General features: G+C 40.1%; 1 protein-coding gene across 2 annotated transcripts; it reads right to left on the bottom strand.

The window, feature by feature from the left end:
- Window positions 1-2570: 2570 nt before the first annotated feature.
- LOC306893009 (guanylate-binding protein 4-like) lies at window positions 2571-13597 on the bottom strand. Of its 2 annotated transcripts, XM_079454452.1 has the most exons (11): window positions 13510-13597; window positions 10617-10796; window positions 10406-10533; window positions 10023-10132; window positions 7284-7474; window positions 5864-6106; window positions 5482-5762; window positions 5180-5392; window positions 4983-5085; window positions 4102-4280; window positions 2571-3649 (listed from the first exon to the last, which is right to left on the bottom strand). In XM_079454452.1, exons 2-11 carry the CDS (start codon window positions 10789-10791, stop codon window positions 3599-3601), a joined length of 1674 nt encoding a protein of 557 aa, XP_079310578.1. In that variant the 5' UTR covers window positions 10792-10796; window positions 13510-13597; the 3' UTR covers window positions 2571-3598. The 2 variants fall into 2 exon arrangements, with proteins under 2 accessions (XP_079310578.1, XP_079310577.1); XM_079454451.1 differs by having other exon boundaries at window positions 2577-4280.
- Window positions 13598-13826: the final 229 nt, after the last annotated feature.

Raw genomic sequence — 13826 nt, 5'->3', positions numbered from 1 at the left:
GCCTCCCTGCACACCTCCAATTGCCAACATGGATGCTGCCTGACCGAGGCCTCCTCGGCACGGATACCTTTGTGCACAGTTGGCCACGGGACAAGCGGAAGTACTTCTTCCCCTTAGTGAGCCTCCCCGCACAAGTACTGTGCAGACCCAGGGAAGTGGAGCATCTAAGTCTACTAGTTGCACCCAATTTCCCCAACCAGACTTGATTCTCGGAGCTCACGCTCTGACGGCCACTCCCCCCTGCCAATTCCCCTGAGGAAGGGCACCGTTTGGTACCTAAGACCAGACCTCTGGAACCTCCATGTCTGGCCCCTGGATGGTGGACAGTGAGCAAATTCCCGGGGGCCCTGCGCTGACAGCTTGCTGGGGGCACGTAAATTGCTTGTGCTAGCTTGCTTGCAGGGTCAGCACTTGCTAAAAACACAGACCAGGCTTTCATCACAGCAGCAGAACTAGAAAAAAGGGATTAGGAAATTCAAAGCTCACCAAAGCAGGCAATCACACAAAATTGCTGTCTTAAACCACTTACAAAGGAAAATATTTATTGGAAAAACAAGCAAATGAGAGAGGCAAAAACGTGTCTCGTGAAATTTGTAGGTTCTGTGCCATTTTTAGCTTGACAGGGAAGTGCTCTAAGGGGGCTCTAACAGCCAAGAAGAAAACCTTTATCAGTTACTTAAACTCTTACTTATAATATCGTTGTTACTGTTAGTTATCGGTTGTGTTTAGAATGTTTTTAATGAATTATGGCTTTTGGTTGTTACCATGGTTTGTGTGTTCAATGTTGAGGTGTAAGGGCATGCCACAATAGCAAAACTGGTTTAAATGCACTCAACAAAAATTGCTCACACAGTTATTTGGTCTATTTTGGTGTGTTTGAGGAAGAAAACACACATAAATGTGTTTATTTTTATATTTCATCGTCCCCAAGAAAGGTGGAGGGTTGCGTCCCATTCTAGATCTGCGTACCCTGAACAAGCACCTTCAAAAGCTGCCGTTCAGGATGCTCACGCATAGGCGCTTCTTGACGTCCTTCAGGTGTCAGGATTGGTTCGTGGCTATCGACCTGAAGGACGCGTACTCTTGATACTCCCTCGTCACCGGCCGTACCTACGGTTCGCTTTCGAGGGGCGGGCATATAAGTACAGGGGCCATTCGGTCTGTCCCTGTCCACACGGGCCTTTACGAAGGTCGTGGAAGCCGCCCTCACTCCCCTCAGAGAGAGAGGTGTGCGGGGACTCAACTATCTCGACGACTGGCTTAATTTGGCGCACTCGCGAGATCTGTTGTGTACACACAGGGATATGGTGCTCCGGCACCAATCCCGTCTGGGGTTACGGGTCAACCGAGAAAAGAGCCTGCTTTCCTCTGCGCAGAGCTCCTTTATTCTCGGTATGGAACTCGACTCTGTCTCCATGACGGCGCGGCTCACTTCAGAGCGCGCACAGTCAGTGCTGAACTGCCTGAACCTCTTCAGGCGGCAACCAGCGGTCCCCCTGAAACCCCCTGAAAAGGCTCCTGGGACACATGGCGTCCTCCGCAGGGGTAATTCCCCTCGGGTTGATGCACATGAGACGACTTCTGCACTGGCTACAGAGACGAGTTCCCTGGAGAGCGTGGCACACAGGCAGGAGGCGGATCGTTATTACGCCTCTCTGCCGTCGTATCCTAACCCCGTGGTCATCAGTGGCCTTCTTACGGACTGGCGTCCCCATGGCGCGTCGTGGTAACGACCGATTCCTCCCTACAGGGGCACTCCCTTGTTACCACTGTGCAGGCAGGTGGGTGTGTAATGGTGTGGGGGATATTTAGTAGTACCAATTGAGCATCGTGTCAATGCCACAGCCTAGCTGAGTATTGTTGCTGACCATGTCCATCCCTTTATGACCACAGTGTACCCATCTTCTGATGGCTACTTCCAGCAGGATAATGCGCCATGTCATAAAGTGCGAATCATCTCCGACTAGTTTCTTGAACATGACAATAAGTTCACTGTATTCAAATGGCCTCCACAGTCACCAGATCTCAATTCAATAGAGCACCTTTGGGATGTGGTGGAACGGGAGATTTGCATCATGGATGTGCAGCAACTGCGTGTCAATCATGTCAATATGGACCAAAATATCTTAGAAATGTTTCCAGTACCTTGTTGAATCTATGCCACGAAGGATTAAGGCAGTTCTAAAGGCAAAAGGGGGTCCAACCCGGTACTAGTAAGGTGTACATAATAAAGTGGCCAGTGAGTGTAAATGTGCACCTTTTAGTGGGCAGGAATAATTGGAACATTAGAGTGGAAAAAGAAACAAGTGCAATATTTCCGTTCAATAAAATTTGCCAAAGAAATATTTCCCAGCACTTACTCCTTTAATTGTATTTCTGTGCCCGATCGTTGGCGCGCCTGCCTCAGCTCTGCTTTGGTCTCTTAGTTCAAAGAGGTTTTCCCCCTTTCACGGACGAGCCCCCAAATTGTAAGATAATTACTTTGTCTAGGTAAAGAGTTGACAAGTCTAGTCGATGGAACACTCAGCCGATCCGGATCCGGGGACCAAGAATGACACAGACACAGAAGTGCAGTTCACTCAAAGTCACAGTTTATTAGGGATGGGTCCAATATACATATGCATAAATGAGGATATGAGAGTACGCACAGATCCAGAATATACAGTCAACAGAAAGTCACAATATACTATATTTAGTAATCCTTATCTAGGGTACAGATATAAATGTTAGTCGGTTCCTTATTCATAATGTCAAGGTCACTGTGCTCTTGACATTGACTGGCCCCTCATGTTCCCCAGACCTAAATCCAGTTGAGAACCTCTGGGATCTCATGTATCCAAAGCCTTCAAGTAGCACCATAGACTGCCCAGGAGCTCACATATGCTCTGATTCCGGTCTAAGAGGAGATTTCACAGGAGACCATGTGCCATCTCATCAGGAGTATGCCCAGACATTGCGGGGAGTTCATACGGGCACATAGGGCCATGCACATTACTGACTAACATTATGAGTTACTGTGGTAAAAGTTGAATGAGCCAATATTTAAATTTTTTACAGTGATTTTACTGTAATTACTGCCCTGAATGTCTTTATAATTTTGGCTTTCATTGACCATTGTCACATTATTTTGTTCTCGCAAGTTATGCAAAGTATGTAAGTGAAGAGATTTAACCTGGATATTTTGTTCATTGAAATCTAATGTAGTGTGATTTAGGTGTTCCCTTAATTTTTTTGAGCAGTGTATATAAAACATATAATAGACAGATTTTTGAGTCACAATACTTAGATAATAAGGTTCATAGACTGTATAAATGATTAAATCTTACATTCTGTCAGATACAAAAATTTCCATTTCTGCCTCTATGTAAACATATGAACATGTGTGACTGCTGGAACCAAACTTTTAGCACATACATAAAGTGATAATCACTTAAAATTAATATATAATTAGTTCCTTAAATTCTAAGATAATATATAATTAATGTATTTTATTTAGAACTGCAACTTGACTCGACTTGACTTGGTTAGGGTGAACTCTTGACTTGACTTGCCTGATTTGTCTAAACTGTGACTTGAGATTTGATTGGAGACTTGATGGTTAAGACTTGAAACTTGCTTGGACTTGACCATATGTGACTTGTCCCCACCTCTGGTAAATATATGTTAAATATTAGGATATTTCAAAATGAAAATCGTTTTACCTTTTTGGCATTTAGATATAAAATTAAGACTTCAAGTTTGAACAAAAGCAAAAATATAACTTGAGAAGTTGGTGCAAAGTTTCCAAATATTTCACTCTTTTCCTGATATGTTAGAAACTAAAGTAGAAACTAAGGATTTCACAAGATCCAAGATGCCTGAGCGTGCATTTATCTTCTCCTGTATGGCTTTCATCTGTTCTCTTTGTTGTTGCATTATCATAGCAACAGACTTCTCATGTCTCCTGTTGGAGTTCTCTATCATCTCTGCAAACTCTTTAGCTCTGTTACTCTCAGCTTCAGCGCTCTGTCTCTTGAACTCTTCCATCTCTTGTGTCATCATGTCTGCCTTCTCCTTAAAGCCCCTTTCCTGCAGAGCAGCTTGCTCCTTCAGTTTACTTACCATGGCACGCTGAGCCTCCTCTTTTTGAAGCCTAATCTCTTCATCCATCTTCTCCTTTATCTGTCTCATCCTCTCTTCATTACTTTGTCTCTCTACTTCCATCTTCTCTTCTAGTTGCCGCTGCTCCTCCTCTTTAGCTTTGATCTCCTGGTTCAAGAGGGCTGCTTGCTCTTGTTGCTCTTGTCATTTATTAACGATACAGATAGAAAACATGGTTTACAAATAGTTACATATTGAAGTGATTTTGAATCAATAAGAATATAGCAGTACTGATCTTGACCACATTGATACTGTTCTAATAATGGCATAAATAGCCACCCTAAACTAATGGGTGCAAACCTTTGACCCTTGAAACAAACTTTACCATTTCGTCATCTTGGAATTATATAGTTCTATCTGTTTTTTGTCAAAATTCACATTCTTAATTTGCGTCAACTGGATGACTATGTGATGTTGTTTAAAGTTTTGGACATTTTGGAGTTTTTTAAGAAAAACTTTGAAGCTCAATATCTGAAAACTTCTCAGATAGAACCACATAATTTAAGGTGGCGATTTGGTCTTACTGTTAGAAGCAAATTTTTTTTAAAGATTTGTTTTTGGGGTGTTTATTTGCCTGTATTTGGACAGCTGAGATGTAGCGAGGACAGGAAGTGAAGTGGGCGAGAGAGAGGGGGTGGGATTGGGAAAGGACTTCAAGCCGGGACTCGAACTCGGGTCGCCCGGAGTGCAACAGCGCTATATGACTTAGTAGCATTTTCAACCGTATAAGCTGTTAAATCATCTTGTCAATGTCTACATGTCCTTCGTCATTCAACAGCACAAGGAACCTTATACAAATTTACAAAACTGGGATATTAGGATTTGAAAGCTTCGAGACTCACCCTTAATACATTTTTCATTCTCAGTCAGATTTTTGTCAGCCTGCAGAATGGCTTTAGAATCCACAGACTTCTGTATCAGAAACTCCTTTAGGACCTCTTCAGCCTGTTGATGTACACACATAAACAATTGATAATTATGACAGCAGTGATGAAAGTCTTCATATTTCTGTCATGTGTATAGATATTGAATTTAGAACCTTGACGTCCTTATTGGTCTGGCTCTTGTATTCCTCTACAATGTCCTTCAGATCCTTGCAGAAGATATCATAGCCACCAGGTTTGGCAAAGAACCCTTGCTTGAGTTTTTCTGTCATTGTTTCAGAAAGGGATGACAGAAGATTCTCACATCTTCTCTTTGAAGCTTGCTCATTGTGGCTAAGGTATTCATCAAAGAGATTATTGATGTTTTCCTACAATCATAACATTTACAGAGGACATTTAATAAAACCAAACTCTGACATCTCTTCATGCCATTGTACTGCAACGAGATCTGGCCTACCTCTAGAGATTTTTGGTACTTTCCCTCAGTGTCTCTGAAAGAGCGTTTCATGAAGGTTTGTGTTGCCATTCTGCTGAGATGTTGGTGTTCAGTGGACACATCCTTCAGTTCCAGGGGGAAGGACGTCTTCAGTTTTTCCATTCCACTCTTGTAGACCTCAAGCCCCTCCTTTACTGCAGCTTCATTCTCAATCATTGCCATAGCAATCACAGCGTTCTCCAGACATGGAACGGCCCCACTAGAGATTGTGTCCACATACATTTTTGCCAGATTAACCAAAACTAAAGAGAAGGAAAGAAGACCAGAAAAACATTGATAAAGAAAAGAGAATCTCCACTGAACTATGAACAGTTGATAGTAGATATTTTCTCTCTTTACTTACCCCTGCCAGTGACAGTGTATCCATCTTTCAGCGTCTTCACTTGGCTGTCCTTAAAGACAAACTTGCAGAAACAATCTGTAACCTCCAAGAATTTCGTATCAAGGTCAGAAGGATTCAAACTCTCCAGACGAGACACTTTCTCCGGAGCAGTTGGAAACGGGAAAGTGAAGCATGTCCTGGAAGGGAAGAATTTTTTGATGCACTCCCTCGGCAGATTGTGCTCCATTACTTTTTTCGAAGTGCCTAGAAAACATGAACACATACTGTAGACCAGTTTCACTTTTTCTGCCATTCCCCATGGCAGTAACAAGGAGTCAGAGACGTTCGGATCAGTATATATAGGGGAGTGGTAACGGGGAACACCTGGTGGTGATTAGCACTAAGCATGGGATTATGGGAAATGGAGTCCTGAGTGGAGTGCCCTCTACTCGATTTCATGGGCACTCCAGCTGACAAGCCCCACCTGTCCCCAATCGCCCCAACAAAATGGTAAAAACTTTAGGTCCACTGTCTGTCTTGGTTTTGTCTGCTGGTGCCAAATTTCCAGTGTTCTTTTCATTCCATGTCACAAACTAATCCATTGATAACCTTTATACCCGATACCGCCTCTCCACATTCAAGTTTTTGTTCCGCTTCAATTAACATTCTGACATGAAATCATTCTTGTAGGCTACGATGGTTCCATGTGACATTTTCTTCGCAGTCTGGTGTTGTTCTAGGTAAGACTTACATTTAAATGTGTTGTTGTTTTGAGTGTATGGTCAAGAAATAAAGGAATTAATAGAAATTGGCACAAAAATGACCACATTTCCTCTAGTTTGTTTCGCCCCACTTGTCATGTCTCTATTCCCCACCCGCCCCACACTTTGAGAAACGCTGCTGTAGACCCTTAGAATTCATATATTATGAGTCTTAAAGTACCACCTCCATAAATGATTACTTTGAGTAATGCAACAAATCTTTTGGGAAATATATTGACCAAATCTACTCTCACATAGTCACTTCGCAAAAAGTCTCGCGTAGCCTTCATACTGAAGGTCTAGAACGAAGATCGCCACTTTTTTTGGCCAATGGAAATGTGTAAATTATTAAGAGTTAATGCCGTGAACCTCGCATACTTTAAAGAATTAAACGTTTAGTTGATCGTGATTAATTTCTTATAGCAACTATTGTAAACACGACAGCTTACTTCTTAGATCAGACGGCTTGGAGTTGTTTCCAGGCAGTCCGTTAAAGAATGTGACACGCATGTCTACCGGAAATCCTGCAAAATGTAACCAATCAGATGACGACTTCGAATGTGCTGAAGTGTTCCCAAAAAAGTGTGCCATATGCATCAGACGTTCAGCCAACGGATCGTGGGCGTGAGGTCTGAGGCTGAGACTACTGTGCAAATAATTTGAGGGATATTTTTAATTACCATGTTTTAGCTTTAGTGCAAACTCTAGGTACTCATTCTCTGTTGCATCTTTGCCATCGATCTTAAGCTCAAGGGTAAAGTCTCTCACAGCCCAGATGAATCTAGGGAAGAACTTCACAAACTCGCTTGAATCATCGGCATCCTCTCCTGATGATTTGACCTTAATGCACTCTGTAAGTTCAGTAACATATCTGAGAGTTTGTTAAGGCATGAAAACAAAGCAACTGTCAAACAACAACTCAAGATGCATTGAAGAAAATGTGTTACTCCTTAAGGTAAATACATTTTAACAGTTACTATAACTTACAAAGCCTAGCTACGTAGGAAACCATGACTTTAGAAAAAGGCAATTAAAGGTGTAGTGGAAATATTTCTAACCTCACTTCATGACGTGTTTGTCTCTTTGTTTATGAAGTGTTTATCTTTGTTTTCCTTATTGTTTATCATGTCTTTGTGTATACGCGTCATTGCACTCTGCGTTTGTCCTCGAGCAAAGCACAAGTAAGATAAGGGGTCCTCAACTTTTGTGGACCACAGAAGCGATCTTGCTCGAGGGGAAAGGGTGTCATGTTTGAATCAAATATATACTCTGTGTGCAGAAGGGAAGAGCGCCTTTTCTCTGCACCATTTCATTGTTTGTGATGCAGATTAAACGACAATAAAATACTTTGCAAAGTACCTCATGCCTCTCTGTGCGCTACGTTTGTCTGAGCTGACTCATCTTAGTTTAAGCAATAAGAAAATTCCACGACAAAGGCACACCATGTAACATTTTTTTTGTCGTATGTCAAATGCCACTCAGTCTGCATGAAATCGAACACACCTATGGTACATGATGCTATTAACAGGCAACCCAATTGTCATGAACTGCTCTGAGACTTGAGGGTGAGATCCAGATGCAGCTTTATTAAAAGGGTAATCCAAAGGCGTAATCCAGATAACGGGCAAGGGTCATACACATGCAGGCAGTCCAAACAAAGAAACAAAGAAAACAACAAACAAACAAAACAGGCAGGGACCAGAGGCAAAAGCGTAAACGGGAAGCAAGGCAAGAGATCCAAAAGCCAAAGAACCATAAACCAGGGAAACGCTCAGAAATGCAGTATAAAACAAAACAAGACTTCGCCGTGAGTGAATAAGTGCACATGGTATATATAGAGTGAATCTGAATGATTAGGGTGACCAGATTTCTCAGAGTGGAATACGGGACAGTCACAGAACCCACAGACCCACAACACCTACTGCACACATACAAGTATTTACACTTAATAATATTGTTAGCTATGTAAAAAAAAAATGTAGAAAATTTTGGATCATACAATTACTTTATCAATTTTGCAGTGCAGTGAGCTGACCGAAAACTATGGCCATGAATAACAGAATGGTATGCAAAAAGTCCTTCACTTGCATGTACTTTATCAGATTCGCAACTTTGCTTCACAAAAAATTCGCTGACACTTGGAGTAGCACACTTACTTTTAGCAGCGTCCATGTGCTTTTTTGTGTGCATATGCTGCGTAATGTCGGCTCGGCCTCCGTGAGCAATAGAAAAGCGAGCCCCGCAAATGTCGCATCTTAATTTGCTTGCCTCTGATTGTGACTCTCTTTTGAGAAATTTTAACTCTTTCTGAAGATCGTCGTTGAATGTACAGGAACGCTTCTTTGACATCTTTGAACTTGAGTGAGTCAATTAAGCTTATCCGTGGTCTCGTCTCGTATACATTACACTTGATGTCGGATTCCGCCTTCACTAACTAACTGCAAGTTGAGAATGATTGGGGGAATTGTGATTGGATGGAATTGAATTGTCCTTCTGCCTTCTCTTATTGGATGAATTTTTTTTCTCGAAAATATACTGTGAGGTGATTTGCTAGTTTTATTAGGCTATTCCGTATGAGAGGAGTAGGCTAGTCACGCACGCTATCACTCAGGAACAATATATATATATATATTAACAATGAAATACGGGACAAATTATGCTTTTTTCGTAATAAGTCGGGACACTAAAATTAGAGTTGACATACGGGACTGTCCCGGGAAAAACGGGACGTCTGGTCACCCTAAGAATGATATGCAGGTGTGTGTGAAATCAGTGCTGATGAGTCCGGGTAGTGAGTTATGGGAAATGTAGTCTGTGAGTGAATGATAAGTTTGATGTGGAGTGCCCTCTGGTGGTTTTCAAGGGCACTCCAGCTGGTGACCGTTACACCAATGCTTTAATATTTTAATACAAAACTTAATGTATTGTGCCTTGATAAAAATATTAATATGTGTGATTTTAATCAATTTACTTTATAACACATTTGTATGTCTCATTATTGAAAGAAAATGTGAAAGGTCAACCCTTGACTCCCTCTCATGCCACACTGCAGGTTCACGAGTTTGCCTATGCAGATAATAACAATCGAGCAGGGGTAGAAAAAGGTATGCGTATTTGGCATGCTGTCCGGGGAGCGGGCTCTGAGCGCACCCCCGTGTTCCTGTGGGAGAAGTGGGCTCGAGGAGAGAAGATGGAGCAGGTGGAGGGATGCTGTGATATCTGATAGCGAATCAGCCAAGCTGATTATCTGCTCCTGCTCCTCCCAAACTTTGTTAATTTAACATCATTAAAACATAAACAGCACTAAAGTTACAAAAAGGGACTTCTCTTGCTGTGACTACAAACTGATGTTGTATTTGCACAAATTTGTAAAATATATACAAATGATTTGACCGGAATGTGGATTGTCAGAAGGATACTGCAGATCCTCAATAGCCTTGTTGTCAATCGTCCCTCGACTGTTGTAAACAAGAGTGCTGCTCAGTAACACAGCCAGACTGAAGATATTGGTGTCATGCTTTGAGTCCCCCTGTCAAAGAGACAATCATTGGGCTGGATAGTCAATTAAAGATCAAAGGTTGTTTATGGACTACAAGATGTTTAAAAGAAGTAATGGGTTTTGTTAATAGAGTAATTGTCTAATGCAACTGATGACAGTGTATGGTCCTTCTTGTTATTGCAAATAAGTATTTGGTGAGGTCAGTTCCACATTTTTATCATCTCTTGTTAGTCAGTTGGATGCATGGTCAACCCTTCAAACTTTGACGATTCTTGTGTTTTGGTAGTGTGGGTGCTCTTTCACCTTGTCCACGTCTCCAAGTCCCTCAGTGTCCAGCAGGACCAGAGTGGTCTCTTTTTTAGTGGGGTGGGGCACACACCACATCCAGATTCCCTTCGTCTTGGACTCAATTGTGCTGCCCAGTGCAAACCCTGATAATAGCACACCATCAATAAATAATAAATGTTGTTTCTCTTGTGTAAAATGCTATCGGTGCTGCATGTGAGGGTCCAACCTGTTTGTTTCCCAGCAAGACGGTTCATCAGGTAGGACTTCCCCGTGCGGTAGAGACCCACCACAGCGACCACCACCACCGGCTGCTCAATCTTCTGCAGGATCTGCAGTGCCGACTGCTGCACACACAGCTTCCCATCTGACGTCGTGTCAATGATGCAAACCGGTTTGTCCATGTTCACTGGAGGCAAATGAGAAGATTATTAAATTTGGATTTCTGTTGAGCTTAGATTACATGAGAAATATTCCAGTAATTCAATAGTGCAGCTGTGCAACTTTGTCTTTTTCAGTTTTGGGAAAATACACTTTTTAACACACTGAAATAAAATATTCTTGAGGGTAGTAAACACTACACATGCAAATCAGTTAAAATTAACTTAAATATATATTATGCCATAGGCCTCTCCCATGAATACAGGTAGTAGTCCTTCTGACTGCCCTCCTTAGAGACTTGATTTACACACTCCGGTACAGTAGGTGGCGGTATGCACCTGAATAAGTTGGTTGCGATCCGCCATAAAACTTACAGAAGAAGAAGATGACTGCCCGCTTGCTCGCTGGTGACGGAAGTGTGTCATACTTCCGGGTCACACAGGTTTTGAACATTGAGACATGGAATGCTACTGACCGCTGTCTGCCCGTTCTGCCTTCACGGCCACTGGGCAATCACGGTCGAATGTGTGAGCCTCCAGTTTTATGTGGGCCAGTATTTTAAACTGTTTGAATGCAGCTGAAGGGGTTTGTGTTTGTGTCCGTTTCACTCTTTTAAGCATTGCTGCTGCTGGGTAATATCCATTAAAAATTTTGATTTGCATTTCTTTGACTTTAGGAGGTATAGGCCATTTCATGAATTTGATGTACTTTTTTGTTATTTTTGTCGTCATAATGCCTTATTTTTAAATTTAGGTCAAAATCATGAAATAGTTTACCTTTAAATATTTTGCTAATACAATTATTATTAAAATTTTTGCTATTTAGGGGAACTTGGTTTAATTGCAGTTTAGGCAAGTTTATTTGACTTTTGGAAAAATGTAAATAGTTTTGTAACAAATTTAATAAGTCTATTGGTATTGCTTTACATACCTTATTGAACTTTGTATATTAATATTGTTATCACTCTGTTGTTCCACAAGGTGGAGCCATGTGGTGTAGAATTATGAGTAAATACCATCTTCCAGTAATGAAGAACTTGTTGATGATATTCAGACAGTTTAACGGGCAGTTTGGATACCTCGAAACCACACTTTAAAAGAAATTCTAAGCCTCCCACTTTATCAAACATATTTTTGGGAATATGATACCATATAGAAACAGGTTTATCTAAAAAAGCTTTTACCCAGTTAACTCTAAAAACTCCAACCATAGATTCAAATTCAATTGTTTTTAATCCCATTTTATTACAATCCTTTACAAGTTGTGATTTTTTGAACCTAGACCATAACCTCCTCTGTATTGTCTGCTTTCTGCTTTGCCACACAAAGTAAACTATGTGTCTCGGTTCAAATCTGAATTTATACACGTCAACAAACCATCATTAAGTGTTTACTACAGTGTTTCAATAAGAACACTTGTGCATAAATAAGACAAGAGGAGATCATACAAACCTCAACAATGGTGACAAACATCAAACTAATTCAGATAAACAGATCAACTGCAATGCAGATTTATTTTGTTGGTTGTCACAGTTCTTGATGTTTAATTAACAGTTTTAAAAAAATAGTTTTTGTACCATTGTCTAAATCTAACACATTAATAACACATCCATGTGCAATATTTCAATAACCACACAATGATTACAGTCACCAATCACATGATCCCAATGGATCTTATTTTGCATTGCCTCAACAAATGTATTATCACACACTGTCACAAAATTATTATTCAAAGTACAAACTTTCAATTTTTCATAGAACATACCTACTGTAAAGTATTATCTTCGTCCATGCCCACTGTATAGTATTTTTCTATTATTGTATTCTGTATTTATGCACACTGTATATCCTGCACTTGCTAATTGCACTTCTGGTTAGACCTAAACTACATTTTGTTACACTGTACTTGTATATGTGTAATGACAATAAAGTTGAATCTTGTCTAAAAAATACAATAAAAACCTATTATTAAAATGTAAGCGTTAAAAGCCCAACTAAAGCAAAAATTGATCGCAATAATGGTGGTGTGTTGAAACGTTTACATTTAGATTTGAACCTAGCCAAAAATAGAATTTGAGATAAAATTATAAAATTACTTGTAACAAGTTGACATATTTTAAGTTGGTCCAAAGTTTAACTTTCTTCACTGCACAACTACGAGAGCGATGTTGCATGTGTCTATTTTTTTTAATAGACTTTGAGTTTGATCTAAATTGTATTTAATAAAATGACGACTTAATAAAATTAATAAAATTCAACTTAATAAAATTAATTGAATGAGCCTGTTTTTATGAGTAGAAGCGACACATATTTATTGGATGAAAAATTTTCACTGAAATATATCGAGTTCATCCAGTGAGCTATTTTTTGGAGAGTATAGTTTACTTTGCTACCTAATATATTTAAGTACATTTTAACTGATTTGCATGGGTAGTATTTACAAGCTTCAAGAAAAACAAATGTCTGTGCATATTCGTCAGAACTTGTACAATGGACACATAAACATATTCACTACAAATGATTAAAGCGCACTAATGGCTTTCACATTGAGCTCATAATATTATCTAGAACCACCAATCAATATAAATCTCATAGAAAACTATTGTCATTTTTATAATAATCATAACAGTTATAATAAAAAAACAATAACAATAGTAATAATTAGTTGACTGTAAACTGCTAGAAAATCATCCTTCTGACCCAGAACTGTATAAATAGACAGAATAAAGAAATGCAACTTACCTTTATTTTACTTCAGGAGCTCCGAGTTGTACAAGTGGTGGACTGAACTGTATTATTACCTGTATATCTTAAACAGTCTTTAAGATCCAGCCCACCTTATTCTAGGGAATCTCTGTGGTCTCTCAGTTTCTCTTTAATTGTTCTGTATGACTGAGCAAACAGGTTTGTGCTGTTTAACGCTTGGTTTTACTTTTAAATCAGCATCTGCAACATGTTTTCTATGTCTTTATATACTTCTCATTTATATTCAAAATTATTTACTTGTTTATTTTTACTCTCTCATCTACAAACAAAGCACTTGTTAAGTTTGTTAAACT

This window comes from Barbatula barbatula, assembly GCF_947034865.1.
Source record: "Barbatula barbatula genome assembly, chromosome: 4".
NCBI lineage: Eukaryota > Metazoa > Chordata > Actinopteri > Cypriniformes > Nemacheilidae > Barbatula > Barbatula barbatula.
Note: the sequence above shows the minus strand (reverse complement) of the source record. Positions and strands in the feature narration are given on the sequence as shown.

Excerpts from the sequence above, each read along its gene's own strand:
- LOC306893009 (XM_079454451.1), bottom strand. The coding sequence starts at position 10,791 with ATGGACAAACCGGTTTGCATCATTGACACGACGTCAGATGGGAAGCTG. Across the intron at positions 10,133-10,405 it reads GACTTGGAGACGTGGACAAG|GGGGACTCAAAGCATGACAC; the intron begins GTGAAAGAGCAC and ends TCTCTTTGACAG. Across the intron at positions 7,475-10,022 it reads AAGGCTATTGAGGATCTGCA|ATATGTTACTGAACTTACAG; the intron begins GTATCCTTCTGA and ends ACAAACTCTCAG.